This window comes from Nelumbo lutea, chromosome 4, assembly GCF_056320005.1.
Source record: "Nelumbo lutea isolate HS-2025 chromosome 4, American lotus-T2T, whole genome shotgun sequence".
In the NCBI taxonomy this organism is placed as follows: domain Eukaryota; kingdom Viridiplantae; phylum Streptophyta; class Magnoliopsida; order Proteales; family Nelumbonaceae; genus Nelumbo; species Nelumbo lutea.
The window spans coordinates 48,681,227-48,699,679 of record NC_142687.1 but is presented as its reverse complement, the minus strand read 5'-3'; the positions used below and the strand labels follow the sequence as shown (position 1 = coordinate 48,699,679).

At 42.1% G+C, this 18,453-nt stretch overlaps 1 protein-coding gene across 7 annotated transcripts in view; it reads right to left on the bottom strand.

Moving 5' to 3' along the window:
* LOC148855649 (uncharacterized) overlaps positions 1-18,453 on the bottom strand; it is a 69,596-nt gene that overhangs the window by 11,513 nt on the left and 39,630 nt on the right. For 3 of the 7 annotated variants that reach the window (XM_088940966.1, XM_088940962.1, XM_088940963.1), the window contains exon 7: positions 8,953-9,112. In XM_088940966.1, the coding sequence (XP_088797092.1) occupies positions 8,953-9,112 (160 nt within the window). Of the gene's footprint in view, positions 1-74; positions 2,093-8,952; positions 9,113-18,453 lie in introns of all 7 variants that reach the window. The other 4 variants (XM_088940967.1, XM_088940964.1, XM_088940965.1 and 1 more) reach the window with 2 other exon arrangements.

Sequence of the window (18,453 nt, the reverse complement as noted above, 5' to 3'; positions counted from 1 at the left end):
AAAAGAGCTCGACATCAGGAAAATGAAAGAACGGAAAGCAAAACAAAAGGCAATTCTCTGAGCAAGGAACCTACCCGAACTCAGGAGGCCCTTCGCCGTCTCCCTATCTAGCGTAACACCGGCATTGGGGGCAGCCATCCCCCACCCGATTTGGAACGGCCACCCCATTGCACTCCACACCCCGAAGTAGTCTCGTTTCCATGCCAGGACCTTGTTGGGAAGATCGTGTAAAAGCTTGAACCCCGAGCGAGGAGACAGGTAGTACGCCCGCCTACGCCTGGGAAGGGGACCCGCTTGCTTCTTAAGCATTAGAATGGAAGAAAAGATCTCCAGGTCTAAAGGCAAAATCTGTTCGCAAAAGAGGGAGATAGTCCCAACCAAATTACGGATAGAATTCGAGTGGAGTTGGCTGATGGTAACGCCGAAGTGGTTCATAACCTCGACGATGAGGGGGTGGAAAGGTAGGCGCAACCCAACGACGAGTTGCTCCCGGAATATCACGATCTCGTTGGGACCGTGTTCCCAAGGGAAGCCGCCCGAGGGTATAAAGTAAGCGTATTCCCTAGGTAGGTTGAACTGGGTGATAAGGGAGTAAAGCCCCTCAGGCGTCATGGTTGAGGGCCCAAACTTGTCTAACGTCCGACCTCGACGGGAGGAGGACGCCAAACTACCCGAGGCGACTCGGCCTACGGGTTCGAACTCTTCCTCGAGCTCCTCCTCGAGCTCTACCTCGGGTTCACTAAGGCCGTCTGACCCCCTCGAAGAATTGTCTAAGTTGTCCGAGCTAGACATCGGGAGGAAAATAATACCAGGAAGAAAGTGCTGACTCACTCGAAAAAAGCAAATGGACTACGGAAGGTTGACACGAGCTAAAAACTTGGACGTGAGCTCAAGAAGCAAACGCAGGAGAATGGCAATGAAAAGCGACTGGGGTCCCCAATTATTTATACCCACAGTGACCGAAAACCGACGGTTCTGATCGAGGCAAATCCAACAGCCCACGATCAAGCAGACCGCACGCCTCCTAAGACCGAGACATGACTAGCCGCACGTCTTTTGAAACTGAAGCAGCGCTGGTGCATGTCTCCCCGCATTAAAGGCAGCAACAGCGCATTTTTCAAATATGAAATAACGCCTGATGTCACGTCTCCCAGCGGCGCGTTTTTTATATTTTGAAATAATGTGTGTTGTGACGTCTCCCAGCATTTAAAGACAAATTGGCATGTTTCCTGACTTTTTGGCACTCGAGAAACCCAGAAATCTCCTGACGAACGCACACTTCGCGCTATCAGTCAACCAGTTCGAAGTATGGGTCAAATCCACCCGCCACCTTGCGAACTCCCCGCGCCAGGGCATACCCCTTAGCGCAAGGAGTGGGGGGCAATTAATGAAGGAAGATTTGGCCCGACCTCTCGACCACTCAACACGTGGCAGAAGCAATAGCCCGACCTCTTGACCCTGAGCCTTACGAGGAGCGCAAAGGGCAACAACCCGAACTGGCCCGCCCCAGGGCAGTTCGGGCCACACCTCTATCCGAACTCAAGACTTCACCTCGCACACCACTCCAGCACTTCGTCTCCAAGACGCCGAACTGAACAACCGTACCTGACCTGACACCAAAGGAGTCCGTATCCTGAGGCGGCACACCTGACTGACTTAGGATCTAACGCTTGACAGCCGCACTTCAACAGCCACCTGCCACCACCACCTCCAGTCACAGAGATGGCTCCAACAAAGAGAGCAGTGGCGGTTGTCTGCCCCAGCAGAGGTGATGACACCCGAACTAGCAGAAGTGCAGAGGTAATGATACCCGACCTGACAGGAGATTGGGAGTGAGTGCACGAAGTGGTAATAAAAGGCTCTCTTCCCCCCCCCCAAGGAGGTATGTAATAACTTTGCGCCATCTGGTTTTTTATCTTGCCTTTGAGGAAATACTAACTTGAGCTTCGGAGCACTCTCATCGGGTTCCTCCCCAAAGATTACTCGCTTTCTTCTCCGTTTCAGGCACCTTTTGCTCCAACAAGAGGCAAGATCGTTGACAGCTAGGATCGATCGGATTGCACTCCATCATATGGGATCAGCTGCATTAATCCTGTTTTACCAATCCATCTTATCCACTGTTAAATTATTAGTGCTTAATGCAAGAAGATATGTGATAACAGTTATATCTCTTCTGTGTAGTAAAATAAACTAGAAAAATACACTTGAGAGCATGAGGATAAAGTTTAAATCAAGAGGATGAACACGAACATAACAAACAAACCACAACAGGATTATTTGTGTAATAAAAATATCTTCTTCCTTCTTTTTCTTCTTTATTTTCTTCTCTAAAATCAGGATTATTATATTTCTTCTTGGTATCAGAGTAGGCTCCCAATTCCTGCTTTTCTCTTTTTAGGAGAAATAAGTTGATGATCAATTGAAAATTGATGTTGCCCAGTTGGGGGAGATTTCTGGAGAAGATTAAAGATTCAGATTGAAGCCCAAGACAGGTTCTTGGAGATTTTTCCCGAAAACCCTAGTTGGCTGGAGAAATCATATTAAGAGGTCTAGATAAAGTTTGAAGCTGGTTGTTGGGGCTTATAAGAGAGTTTATTGACCTGAGATCAACTTTGGATGGAGAAGCTTCAGGAGTCCCGATTAGGAGTGGCTATAAGTTCTCTCTTTCTCCCATGTTGTCGGGTATTGTGAAACCCTAGTTTTTCACTATGATGAAAAAAGTTTGACTTAAGGTTAGTGTTTTTTATCTTAGCTAGGGGAGTTGAGACAAAATACCCTATAGACTCCAGATTTAGCTATGGGGTCTGTGGAGACTGCTTGGGGCAGTGACTACTATGAAGCTAGATAGAACTATTTGGCATGGTCTCAATCAATAAAAACCCATATCTACAGTAAAGGAAAATGGGGATACATAATTGGGAGTAAGGAAAAACCTAAGGAAGATCCTACCTATGAGAAGTGGATGTAGGAAAATTACACAGTAGTAGACTACTTAATGAATTCTATGCAACCTCATATCAATCAACATTACCTGTGGGTAAACACTGCCAAGGAGGTATGAGATAGTGTTAAAGAGACCTACTTACAGAAGTTGAATGTTCCTAGGGCTTATAAATTAAAGAACAATGTGAATAATTTTAGATAGGGGAAGAAGCCCATAGCTATGTATGGGTAGGAAATTGATTTGATGGAGACAATTCCTCGAGCTCCTCCTCGATCTACCTCTTCAACTTCTCCTCCACCAAGAAATGGCTCCACTTCTGCCTATGCTCACTCAAGTATTCATGCTACTACGAACTATGGTTCTACCTCAGGTAATTGTAGGACCCACTCGATAATAGATTCTAGTTCCTCTGATCATATGACTAGTGTTTCCATATTATTCACTACTTACCAATTTTTATCTAGTCGCAACAAAATATCCCTTGATGATGAGTCTCAATGTGCTCCTAGGCTATGCAAATATTTCCAGTGTATGATAACCACTATTAAACTTAATTGACTCAACATTTTAGAGTGGTCCCAATCTGCTAAATTTACCATCACATGGAGAGGTAAATTGGGATTCAATCCAGTTGTAGCAAGAAAAGGGTGGCATATACTCCTCATATGGTTCTGATTCTTGTAATCCATTTGTTTGTATGCTAAGTACTACACTTGCTTGTTCCACATCTACCAACCCATGGATTGTAGACAATAGAGCTAGTGCCCATATGACTAGTATGCCTTCAGATTTACCTCATATATGTTAACACCGAGGAAGGGTAAGATTACTATTGATGATGCATCTCAGACTCCTATCTTAAGTCAGGGTTAAGTCAAACAACCCACAAGGCCACAACCTATCCCTTAGATTTGTTCATGTACCACAATTGCACAAAAATTTGTTATCAATTCCCTTACAAAATCCCATAATTGCTTTCTGACATTTTTCCTACCCATTTTGTTTTGCAGGACCTGAGCACGAGGAAGACGATTAGAAGTGGGCATGAAATTAATGGAGTCTACCTTTTTATGTAACTTTAGATCATGGACTGTCAAGCCAGACTGAGTTTTGTTCTAAGGAGAAAATGGGTCTTTTGCAACTATCGCATTGTCGTCTTGGTCATATGTCTTTTAATTCTATAAAACTTTTGTTTCCAAATTTGTTTAGCTCAATGTCAAACTTCAATCCTAAATGTGAAGTTGGTCATCTATCCAATCAATGTAGAACCACATATTTTGCAAGTAATAGAAGAAATGATATTTCTTTCCATTTGATACATATTGATGTTTGGGGACCATACACTATCCCTTGCATGGATGGGTATAAATCCTCCACTCTCTTCAACTGATGACTACAATAGGTATACATGGCTCTACATGATGAAAAGCCAAGATGAGATTCCTATGATTGATTAAAACTTCATGAATGTGGTGGAGACACAAGTTGAAAAAAGAGTTAAGATAATAAGATCTGACGATGCCAAGGGATACATTGAGAGCCATTTGTGTGGGTTTCATGAAGACCTGGGAATTATTCACCAAAGTTAATGTAGTCATACTCCTCAACAAAATGGGGTTGTTGAGAGGAATAATAAACATGTGGCTGAAGTTGCTCGAGGTTTATTGTTCAAAACTCATGTTCCTAGATGTTTCTGAACTGATGCTATCAAGACGGATATATATCTCATTAACCAGCTTCCATTAAGGGCCCTCATCCATCAACTTTTCTCCTCCGTAATGAACATTTCTTTAAATTACCCCTCAAGATCTTTGGTTGTGTTTGTTTTGTTCATGATATGAGTCCTTCCAAACATAAAATGGAGCCTAAATCAATCAAATGCGTATTCTTTGGTTACTCTCCTATCTAGAAAGGCAACATATGTTTTGATCCTCTTTCTAGAAAGATATATGTTTCTAAGGATGTTACCTCTCTAAAGTCATCCTCCTTTTTCCAATCGTCTCGCCCTTCTCTTTAGGGGGAGAATGCAAGTGAATATCAAACTCGCATTTGTCTTCTTGCTTCCATCCCTATACCTCCTCCCTCATCTTATCCTTGTAACAATGGTATTCCTTCCCCTCCTATGTATCAACCTCGGTCCTAGTAGCAATTCTTCATCAGATGCAGTAAGAGGGTGACTCCTAAAGCTGAATGTCCATCACAATATGATCTCCTAGACTCAACAATATTCAACCCCCTAATAATTCTATTACTGATCCTAATATTGATCTTCAAACCCTCTCACCTTCCTATTGTGCCTATGTTTCTAGTATTTCTTGTAGTGTTACAAAGGCAATGCAGTCCTCTCACTGAAAGGAAGCTATGAACCAAGAGATGGAGTCCTTAATAATTCTATTTCTGATCCAAATCTTGATCTTCAACCCTCTCTCACCTTCCTATTGTGCCTATATTTTTGTTATTTCTTCTATTTCCATCCCTTGTAGTGTTACAGAGGCAATTCACTCCCCTCACTAGACTTGGGAGATTGTTACTTGTCCCAAGGATAAGATTCATGTTGGATGCAAGTGGGTGTACACTGTTAAGCACAAGGCAGATGGTTCAATTGAGAGGTACAAGGCTTGGCTTGTGGCCAAAGGATACACTCAGACATATGGCATTGATTATCTGGAAAAGTTTGCTCTACTTGCTAAAATGAACTCTATTTGGGTGATCATGTCACTTGCCACCCACCACCTCACTATCAACATTGTTATTTGTATGGGCTCAAACAATCCCCTAGAGCCTGGTTTGTCAAATTTAGAATGCTATCTTAAAGACTGGATTCTCTAAATCTCAAACAAACCATACCTTCTATATAAGAAGGGTTGATCGTGGAATAACAATGTCAATAGAATATGGTAATGACATTGTCAAACTAGAAATGCTATCTTAAAGATTGGATTCTCTATATAAGAAGGGTTGATCGTTCCTTGCTTCAAAATTTAAGATTAAGGATCTTGGTGATCTCAAATACTTTCTTGGCATTGAATTGCAAGATCCAATAAGGAAATCTTTCTTTCACAGAAGAAGTATGTCTTGACTTGCTCGCTGAAGTTGGGAAATTGGGGTGGAAGCTTATAAAAACTCCAAGTGATCCTAACCACAAGTTGAGTGTTGCTAAAGGAGAAGTACTTCCAAACAAAGGAATATATCAAAGATGGGTGGGACATCTCTTGTATCTTTGCCTAACTAGACCTGACATATCGGATGTTGTTGGAGTGGTTAGCCAATATAACTTGTATCTTTGCTTGAGAAGACCTGACATATCTGATGTTGTTGGAGTGATTAGCCAACATATGCATGAATCTTGAGCATATCACATGCAAGTAGTTAATAGAATTTTAGCTTATCTGAAAGGGTGTTTTGGTAAAGGAATGTTGTACTCCAATCATTGTTACCTAAAGATTGTGGCTTACACAAATGTTGACCAAGCAAGGTCCATTGGTGATAGAAGATCTACTTCTAGTTACTACCTTAGTTGGAGGCATTGTGGTTTCCTGGAGAAGTAAGAAACAATCAGTCATTGCCCATTCTAGTGCTAAGGCTGAATATAGGGCAATGGCTCATTAGGTGATTAAACTACTTTGGTTGAAGATCTTATTAATAGATGTGGGCAAACAAGCTAATACTCGGACAAGGCTGTACTATGACAATCAAGCAACCATAAGCATTGCTCATAACCCTGTTCAACATGATTGTACAAAACATATTGAGGTAAACACCTTTATAAAGGTGTACACCATCCAAAGTTTGTCAAGAACCTTGTCAAGCTGGGTATGATTGGCATAGATGCTTAGTTTGAGGGGGTGTTAAGAATACTTGTGCAAGGTGTTTTTGGTCTTTTCATTAATTGTTTGCATTTGGGCACTCAAGTGAGGGATTTCTTGTAATTTTTTCTTCAAAATATAAATATCAGATTTAAGGGTGTGAACAGTAACACACACACCTCTCATTCGACAGTCTCTCTTCTTCTTTTCTTCTTTCTACAAACCATATACTAACTTTTGGGTATCTCTATTAGATATGCCTGAGTAGAGCCAAGTACAACCTCATAATCCAACTTTTTGATCTATAGTGTAAAAGGCAGTTAGTTGTGTCATGTTATGTCATTATCGTTTGAGTCATCTTTCTTTTTCTTCATTAATGCTTTTGTTTCCTACATTATTTGAAGAAGCCAATTTATCAAGTCTACATTGTGAGTCTGTGACTTTTCAAAGCATTGTAGAAACTCTTATCTTGCAAGTAATAAAAGATCCACTTTTCCATTTAACATTGTTAGCGTTGATGTGTGGGTGCCTTTCCAACTATACTTGGCTTTATCTTATGCATTCTCGTGCTTAAGTACCCAAGCTTGTTTAATAATTCCCTGAATTTGTGCTTACCCAATTTGACACCTAATTCAAAATACTCCGATCAGACAATAATGCTAAGGAATATTTTGACAAGTTCGGAGTTGTTCACCAAAGTTCTTGTGCTCATACTCCCAAGCAAAATGGGGTAGCGGAGAGAAAGAACCACCACATTGTGGAAGTTGCTAGAAGTATTCTTTTTGCTTCTCACATCCCTATAAGAATTTGGGGTGATGCAATGATGACAGCTACTTATTAATTATATGCCTTCTAGGGGTTCAAGTCTCCCTTTAGTGTCCTTTTTCCAAACCTTGATGTTTTCTCCATTACCGTACATGTTTTTGGATGCACCTGCTATGTTCATGTTCCTAGTTCCCAAAGACATAAGTTTGAACACAAAGCCAAGAAGTTCATTTTTCTAGGGTATATTCCCACACAAAAGAATCGATGTTGCTTTGGTCCTAGTAGGGGCACCAGTTTGTTTCAATGGAGGTCACTTTTGAAGAGTTTGTCCCTTTTTATAGCCATTCTCCTGAAGGGGAGCCCTTTATTGAGTTGTTTGCTTCTACCCTACCCATACCAACTCTTGTTGAATCTTGTGCTAGTCCTCTTGTGTTCACTACACTTCCTGTTCTTCAAAGGAGGTACCAATGACAAAGACTAAGGCATGCACAACTTGTTCCCTTATCTCTAGGTGAGGCCCCAACACTTCCAATCACTAAAGAGAGGACATGTCCAATTGGCTTCTATGGAGGTCACTTTTTGTAGAGTTTGTCCCTTTTTATACTCATTCTTTTGAGGGGGAGCCCACTATTGAGTTGTTTGTTTCTACCTTACCCATAACAGCTCTTGTTGAATCTTGTGCTAGTCCTCTTGTGTTCACTACACTTCCTGTTCTTCAAAGGTGGTACCAATGACATAGATTAAGACATGCGCAACTTGTTCCCCCATCTCTAGGTGAGGCCCCAACACTTACAATCACTAAAGAGAGGACATTCCTATACAACAATCACTAGTGCCTTCGTTCTCAAACCTTAACCTACCCATTGCATTAAGAAAGGGTAAAAGGAAATGTACTACTCAATGCATTTCAAAACACCTCTCTTACAATTTGTTGTCCTCTTCCTACTACTCCTTCCTAACTTCCAATTCATCCCAACTTGTTCCTAAGAATGTATTAGAAGCAGTATCTAAGCCAGAATAGAGGGATGCTATGAGGATTGAGATAAAAGCACTTTTGTAAGAACAGTACTTGTGATATTGTAGATTTACCTACTAGGAAGGAGCATGTTGGTTGTAAATGGGTTTACACTAAAAAGTATCATGTAGATGGTCGGATTGAGAGGTATAAAGCCCACCTTGTTGCCAAGGGCTATTTGTTTTAATCAAAAACTTAGATAAAAGAAAAGTAAAGCAGTAAAAACAAATGAATAAGTTTTTTCATGTTTACCAAATTAAGATGATAGGCTAGAAGAATTAAAGGCCTTCTAAGATGAAAATTCTCATGTTACACAGTACAAGAAGCTGAAAATATGACAAGATTCTGCATTTCCCATTTATCAAACTACTGTAGTGCAATTATAGATGTCTATTACTGACTCCAAGAAGAGCTACACTTACTATTACTGATATTATCAGAATGACTTCCATGTTCTGCTATAAACTTGATAATATTGGTTACAGTCGTATCCCCTTGATAGGGAACAGCATTCTTTACGCCTGCTGGAAATAACATCAATGCTGGATAAATCTCCCTCTGCTTATTTCGACACACATGAAACTAACACAAAAGTTAGATATCCTTTTAATGTCATCAAGTAAATTCATTACTATCAAAAAGCCTGTAAAGAAATATACCAGAAACAAGAGAGAATAAACAAATGATGGGAAAAAGATAACAAAACAAAATAGGAGATTATATCACAATAAAAACTAGCATAGATCCTCCCAACAAAAGATAAAGAAAAACCCAAAAAACAAATTATAGCCACAAAATACAACAATATCCAACCTCCAAACTATGAAAAGCACAGAAACAAACAATAGCCATGATACACAACAATATCCCACCTCCAAACTACCACTTACTGCAATCAAAACTCTTAACACGTGTTGAGGCCCAAAAGCCTTAAGCTAGAAATATGAACACTTTAAAATATCCAATAGTTAAGAGACCAATCATATTTTTTTAATCAGTAACTGGTGAAATTTTAGTGAAGAAACGAGAATACATACAAAGGTTACAAGCAATGAAGGCACTACATGTACAATAGGTCCAGCCTATGATGTGCATATAAACCATCATCATCATTATCTAAGCCTTATCCCAACTATATGGGGTTGGCTACATTAATACAAATTATATTTGAATCCAATACACCTGTTTTCTAATCATCCCTTCCTTAGCTAATGCATCTGCCATTTCATTTTCCAATATCCTCTCCCATTGTAGCCTTAAATTCATGTTTCTAGTAAGCCATTTAAATATTTTCATCTCATTCCTATAACACCACATTATGGATTCTAGCTATTTGAGCCATCCCACCACCAATTTAGAGTCTCCTTGAATCACCACATTTATCATGTTCAGTTCATTTGCAATATGTACACCTTGCAATACAACAAGCAATTCAGCTATAACAAAGTCATCCATACCCACTGGGCCTGAGAACAATGCAATGGCATTGCCTTTTGTATCTCTCATTACCACTCCTATTCCAGAGGGCCATGGTTACCTTGGCTGCTACCATCAAAATTTAACTTCACATAACCCTCAATAGACAGGCCATAGTCTACCTACACTCATTTTGTCACCTATTGGAGCTGCTCCCAATTTCCAACAAATGACTTCATTTCTGATCTTATCCTCTTTTAGTATTCCTACTCATCCATCTCAGCATATGCACTTCTGCCACACTCAATTTCTTGACATGTTATTGACTACCCAACACTACGCTCCATACAACATAGCTGACCTTACAAGCATTTTACAGAATTTTCCTTTTAATCCAAGTGATATTTTCCTATCACATAAAACTCCAGATGCCCATCCTGCTCTAATTCTACGATATTTTCCTATCACAACATATTTTCCTAATTCTATGATATTTTCCTATCACAACATAGCTGACCATACAACCATTTTACAGAATTTTCCTCCTTTTTGCCCATCCTACTCTAATTCTATGGGTGACATCCTCCACAATCTCTCGCTTGTTATAAATTATCAAACCAAGGTACTAAAAGAGGTAACATTGAGTAATCTCTTCGTCTCCAATCACAAGTGTACCCTGACTTGCACTCCCATTGGTATTAAATTTAAATGCCATATATTCTATTTTAGTTCTACTTACTTTTAAAACCTTATGTTTCTAAGGCATTTGTCTATAAGCTTAATTTTGCATTTAATCATTCATTAGTTTCATCAATTAAAATGATATTATCAGCAAACATTGTGAATCATGGGACCTCCTCCTGAATATGTTTACTCAATTCATCCATGCGTGCTTATATAAAAAAAAGGCATCCATGATCGGTGGAAATAAATAAAAGCTATGTGTTGAACCTTTGTAAAGACCTATCATTACTGTAAAATCTAATGTCTGTCCCACAAGTGTTCTAACATTGATTGTTGCACTACCATGCATATCCTTAATTAGGTCTATATACTTACTTTGAACCCCTTTCTTTTCCAAGACTCACCATATTATCTCTCTAGGAACTCTATCATATGATTACTCTAGATCAATGAACACCATATGGAGATCTCTCTTTTCCCCTCTAAACTTTTTTATCAATCTCACCAAGAGAAAGATTAACCTCCATGGTTCATCTCCCTACCATATACCCAAATTGGTTAATATACTTGTTTAATGATGTACACTTTAATCAATTATTGTCTCCCAATGTTTCATAGTGCAACTCATGAGCTTGATCGTCTGATAGTTATTACAACTTTGTATATCACCTTTATTCTTAAATATAGAACCATACTACTCTGTCCAATCATCAGGCACCTTATTTTCTTATAGTATCCCATTGAAAAGCTTATCCACCCATAATAAGCCTTACCTTGTCCATCCCTTTCTATACTTCTATTGAAATCTCATCAGTCCTAACGTTTTTCCTTCATTTTATTCAGTGCTTCTTTCACTTTAGTTGTACTAATTTTACAAAGGTATATATTATTTTCAACAATATTTGTATTACTAGTCTCTCCTCCATTAGCATCCTCTACATGTAATTCATTTAATAACTTTTCAAAATAGTTTATCCATCTTTGCTTGATTTCCTCATCTTTTACCAGTACACTTTTAATCTTCCTTTTTAATGCATCTAACATGGTTTAAACCTCTGCCTATCCTTTCTCTCATCTTTGCTAGTTTATAGATTCCTTTTTTTCTCCCACCTTAGTGCCTAATTTATGATAAAGTTCTTTGTATGCCCTAAATTTAACTTCAAAAATTGTGTTGGCAGACCTTGGAATTCATGAATTACAAGGATCCAACTATTTACTTGTGATCCTGCTTCTTGATTCTGATGTCTCAACAATAATGCTCTTACCATGTTTTATTGTAGCCGTTCTACAATTATTTGTGAGTCCCCTTGACAAACAATTTTAAATTAAGGTGGGGAGTGGTGTGTAGAAGTAAGAAGTTTGGAGGATTAGGTATCAGTAATATTCAGAAGAGGAACATTGCTTTGTCGGAGAAATGGCTGTGGAGATTACCTATTCACATGGATAAGTTATGGACGAAGGTGGTTATTAGTATTCATGGGCTTGCGGCTGATGGCTGGGACTCTAGAACTTCAGCTAGGGCTACAAGAGCTTCTCCTTAGAAGTTCATTTGTGATATTCTTCCACTTTTCGTACCATTTATCAGATATAGTTCCGGGTCTGGTTCTCTTGTTATGTTTGGGGATCATGTACGGGTAGTCAATTCTCCTATCAAAACATAATTTCCCTTGCTCTATGCCATTTCCAACCATAAGGAAGAACCCATTTCTACTTTTCTGGTCCCATCTAACTCAAATATTGAGTTTGGTTGGGATTTGGGGTTTAGAAGGAGACTATGTGTGACGAGAACCCAGAAGCTGGCCCAAACCCAGCCCGCTATGCCAATGGACCACAACCACCAATCATGATGGTGTATAAACGGAAAAGGAAACCCCGCCCAGCACCAGAGCAGCTCTAGGCCATGCTCTCCCTCAGGAGGATGGTTCCCCTCGAAGGAACCCTGAGATAGGCAGTAACCTATCATCTGATATCAGAGCCACTTCGTTCACCATGCCTAACACACGATCAGCCAATGTAGACAATCGGATGGATCGCCTGGAAATCGACATGCACCAGGTGACGGCGGAACTGAAGAACTTGAAGGAGGTGTTGTCCATGGTAGCTTTCCAGCAACGGGAGAAGTCGGTGGCGGCGAGCAGGGATAATGAACTGGAGGAGTCCAGGAGCAATGGAGGAAGATGTCCGGGAACCTACAGGGGAAGATATGCTAAGCTCGACTTTCCGACATTTTCTTGAGGAGACCCCATTCCATGGATTTTCAATGTGGAACAGTACTTCGAGTATCATGAGGCCCCTGGTCATCAACGGGTGACTGTCGCCTCCTTCCATCTCGATGGCGACGCCATCCTCTGGTTCCAATAGTTCCGGAGATCGCACCCGCAAATCTCATGGCAAAACTTCACTGATGCTCTCTGTGTACGATTCGGACCGACAGCCTACGATGACTGAGATGAGGTTCTTTCGAAGCTGAAACATACGAGAACGGTTCGGGAGTACCAAGTCGAATTTGAGAGGCTCGCAACCCATGTCGACAGCTGGATGGAGAAGGCGTTGGTCAGGAGATTCATCGGAGGACCCAAAGAAGATATCAGGGTGGAAGTTAAAGCATGCAGACCTTCGACCTTACTAGCAACAGTCGGGTTAGCCCGTCTTCAGGAAGAACGCCTGGACCAGTCCAGGAGAGTAAACTAGGCCACTGGACCGATTCTTAAGCCTCCACCCCCCAAGTCAGATGGGCTTTTACCCCGGCCCAATAACGGGTCAGACACAGTGATCTCCCAATAGCCCAAAATGCCTTTCCGGCGCTTGTCCTGGGCTGAAATGCAGGCCTGGCGGGAGAAGGGTTTGTGTTATAATTGCGAGGAAAATTTTGGCCCAAGCCATCGAGGTAAAGCCCAGTAGGTGTTCCTCTTGCAAACGGAAGATTCCAAAAGAGAAATGGAGGTTCCTGCCCCTGGCGAAGAGGAAGTCGTGATCCCTAAAATAGAACCGGAGATTTCTCTCAATGCATTAAATGGTTTGGCATCTACAGGGGTTATGAAGGTTACAAGACAACTTTGGGGGCATCCGGTGACTGTTCTGATAGACAGCGGCAGCACCCTCATCTTTGTGGCTCGGATTCTGGCCCAACAACTAGGTATGGCTATCCATTATTATCCTTCCTTTCCTGTTCATGTTGCGGACGAAAACAAAATAGTATGTGATGGTATCTGTAGAAATGAGAAGTTGCTCATTCAGAGCCATCAATTTACTATGGACCTCCAACCCCTAGAATTTAGTGGGGCGGATGTTGTGCTAGGGGTTCAATGGTTGCGCTAATTAGGCCCAGTAAGGTGTAATTGGGCCCAAATGACCATGGATTTTGAGTTAGGAGGAACTCCCTACCATCTACAAGGCCTGGGAGCCCCGACCTTAAATCTGGTGATGCCTGAACCCTCTTAAAGCTGAGCCACAGGAAAGGGTGCCCGGTACTCATGCATATGGGTCATGAATCCCTAGGCCCAACTCTCAGCCTAGACCCAAATCAGCAACTCAACAATCAAGATGTGGCCCGCTTGCAAGACCTTCTGAACCATTACATGGATGTGTTTGGGGAACCTAATCATTTACCCCCCGCCCGAGCTCAAGATCACCGTATACCCTTACTACCAAGGGTAACACCCACTAATGTGCGCCCCTACCGTTACTCCTACTACCAGAAGACAGAAATAGAAAAAATTGTGAAGGAGTTTATGGAGAAGAAACACATACAGCCGAGCACCAGCTCTTTCTCTTCTCCCGTGTTATTGGTTAAAAAGGACGGATCTTGGAGATTTTGTGTGGAATACAGGGCCCCAAATAAAATTACCATCAATGATCGGTTTCTGATTCCTATAGTGGAAGAGCTTCTAGATGAATTGGGAGGAGCCCAGTTCTTCTCCAAAATGGACTTGCAGTCAGGATACCACCAGATAAGGATCCACCCGGAAGACATATCCAAGACGGCTTTTCGTACCCACGATGGCCATTATGAATTCCTAGTTATGCCATTTGGGCTAACCAGTGCACCCTCTACTTTTCAGTCCATCATGAACAACATATTTAGGCCCTTCCTAAGACGTTTCATACTAGTATTCTTTGATGATATTCTGGTTTACAGCCGTGATTGGCCCACACACTTGCAGCATCTTGAAAGAACTTTGGAGGTATTGCGAGAAAATGGGTTCTATGCCAAATTGTCTAAGTGCACATTCAGTCAGACCAGGGTCCATTATTTGGGCCATATAGTTACAGCAGGACAGCTTATTGCCGATCCAGAGATCTCTTGCATTCAGGCCTGGCCCACCCCCATTACAGTGAAGGCTCTGAGGGTTCCTGGGCCTCACAGGCTACTACAGGCATTTTATTCCTGGATACGGGTCGATCGCAGCACCATTAACCCAGTTGTTGAAGCGGGACTCCTTTATCTGGGGGCCCAAAGCCCAGTAGGCCTTTGAAAACCTGAAGAGGGCCATGTCCACACAGCCCATTCTGACGCTACCAGATTTCAATGAGACCTTTGTGTCAGAATGTGATGCCTCAGGTATGGGCTTAGGTGCAGCTTTGATGCAAAAGGGAAGACCCCCGGCCTACTACAGTAAGGCCTTGACAGCCCAAGCCCAAAGTTATTCTACTTATGTCAAGGAACTCATGGCTGTTGTTTTGGCCGTCCAGAAATGGTGGGCTTACCTATTAGGCTAGCATTTCATCATTAGAACAGACCAAAAGAGTCTCAAGTTCTTGTTGGAGCAATGGGTCCACACAGAAGATCAGCAAAAATGGATATCCAAGCTTCTTGGGTATGACTACTCTATTGAATACAAACCTGGGCCCACCAACAAGGTAGCAGATGCCCTCTCTAGGGTAATTGAGTTTCATCAATTGACGGGCTCTCAACCCACTCCCCCCTTATTTGAAGCAATCAGGTTGGAGGCTCGTGAGGCACCAGACTTGGCCCAGATACGGGCCCGCTATTAGCAAGACCCCACCACAGTGCCAGGACACAGCATGATGGACCCAGATCTCCTATATAAGGGTCGGTACGTGCTACCTTCCTCCTCATCTCACATTCCTGCTCTCTTGCGACTGTTTCATGATTCACCTCAAGGGGGGTACTCGGGTGTTTTACAAACTTATAAATGGCTGTCTTCACACTACTATTGGGCTGGTATGAGAAGAAGGATCCAACAATATGTGGCTGCCTGTACTATTTGTCAGCAGCAGAAGTATGATTCTCAGGCACCTCCCGGATTGATGCAGCCCCTCAAAATACCCGCCCAAGTATGGGAGGAGATCTCAATGGACTTCATTACGGGGTTGCCCAAGTCCAACCGGTATTCAGTCATAATGGTGATCGTCGATCGCCTGAGCAAATACGCACACTTCTCAGCACTTCCGCACCCTTACACTGCTGCCATGGTTGCTGAAGTTTTTATCAGAGATGTTGCCAAGTTACATGGAACTCCCAAGTCAATTGTATCGGATCGGGATCCAACCTTCCTTTGCCAGTTTTGGAGGGAGTATTTCCGACTTCAGGGAACTAAGCTATACTGGTCCACCAGTTATCATCCACGATCCGATGGCCAAACTGAGGTGGTAAATAGGTGCTTGGAGACATATCCGAGGTGTTTTACAGGTGACAGGCCACGGCAATAGGCCCAATGGTTACCTTGGGCCGAGTACTGGTACAACTCTACATATCAAGGGGCTACAGCCATGACCCCCTTCAAGGCCGTGTATGGAAGGGATTCTCCCGCCATCTTGCCATATGAATTAGGGTCCACTAATGTGGCCGCAGTGGAAACGCAATTGATCAATCGAGATGAGATACTGCAAGAGCTTAAGTTCAACCTGAACCGGGCCCAACAAAGGATGAAGTTCTACTACAATAAGAAGCATCATGAAGTAGAGTATCAGGTCGGGGAATATGTTTACCTGAAGTTGCAACCCTACCGTCAAGTCTCAGTCACAAAGAGGGCCTGGCTGAAATTTGAACCCCATTACTTCGGTCCTTACAAGATCCTGGAGAGAATTGGTCCTGTTGCCTATAAGTTGGAGCTTCCCCCCTCCTCCCACATTCACCTAGTCTTCCATGTGTCCCTGCTCAAGAAGTGCACCAGCCCCCAGGCCATCATCAGCCCAGCATTGCCCACATTCACTGATGACGGAGGCCTAGTTACTGAACCCAAGAGCATCATGGACTTCAGGTGGTTTAAAAAGGGGAAACGGGTCATCCAGGAGGCTCTAGTTGAGTGGGAGGGACTACCTACAACAGACACCACTCGGGAACCTTACTAGGAGTTGCAAACCAAGGTCAATCTGAAGGGGGGAGGAGGTGATGAGAACCCAGAAGCTGGCCCAAGCCCAGCCTGCTATGCCAATGGACCACGACCACCAATCACGATGGTGTATACACGGAAAAGGAAACCCCGCCCAGCACCAGAGCAGCTCTAGGCCACGTTCGATGGAATCTCAACTAATTCCATTACCATAACCAACTGAGTTGGCTATCCTGCAATGTAATGGTCAGCTACTGCTTATATAAGCTGTGCCTTCTAACAATCGAATAACAAGAATACAGAGTTCTTTCTCAGGAGGACGGTTCCCCTCGAAGGAACCCTGAGATAGGCAGTAACCTATCAATGTGAGTGTGAAATTACAAGTGTCATGAGTGTGACTCAAAACCTTGAGGGGTGTGTCTGAATACAACAAAGAAGAAAAAGAGGATTCGGACTTTGTCTTCCTCCAGTTCTTTCACTTGTGCTTCCTTTTTCTCATCCCTTATTCAGTTGAGTGATGGTCAAGGGTCGTCTTTCCTGGTCAAGGAGATATGGAGTAAACCTATTCCACGGTATCCACCTAGGATGGGTGGTTTGTGCTGGGAAGCGTTCCAAGAAAGAATTAATACTTGTGATTTATTGCAAAGAAAAGAACCTAATCGGTGTCTTTCCCCACACTAGTGTTCTCTCACTCTCTGTGCAAGGTCAATGGTGAGAATTACTATCACTTATTAATCCCATACCCTTTTTTCTTCAATTTGGGAATGGTTTCTCACTCTCTGTTAGCTAGCCAATGAAGAGGGGAAGAATCTTATGGAAGTGTACGAGGGCAGCAATCTGATGGACAATATGGGAAGAGAGGAATCAGAGAATTTTTCTTGATGAAGAAAGGAGTAGTAATGCTACCATTGAAGCCATCACAATCAGAGTAGCCCATTAAGTGAAAGACATTGGATATTTTTAAGGATATCTCTGTGGATATTTTGATGAGGAATTGGAGGGAGGTAGTATATTCTTATCCTATCAAGGAGGTTATCAGGCTTTCTTGGTCCCCTCCTGGTGACTTTTTAAGCTCAACTTGGATGGTAGCAGTGAAGGAAACCCAGGTCTATCTGGCATTGGAGGAGTCTTCAAGGATGAGGAAGGAAAAGTGATTGCAATCTATTCAGGTCCAATTGGTATAGGTGATTCACTGAGGGTGCAAATTATGACTGTTTTGGAAGGCATTCAAAAGGATAAATAGTTGAACATAAAGAATCTTTTGGTGGAGGGTGATTTGAAGCTTGTGAAGAAGTGGTTTGGGAGGAAGAGGAGATTGGGTGGTGGTGTTATATCTATGAGAAGAGGAAAATCAAGACTGTAACAGGGGGTGGAAATGAACTACAAATGGTGAGAAGAGATGGCAATGCTTTTGCTGACACACTTGCCAAACAATGGGTAGGAAGGAACAGCTTATTTTGAGCTATGTTTTTTTGATAACTTATTTTGAGCTATGTTGTAACTAAAATTTCTGTTGGGGAGGGCTAA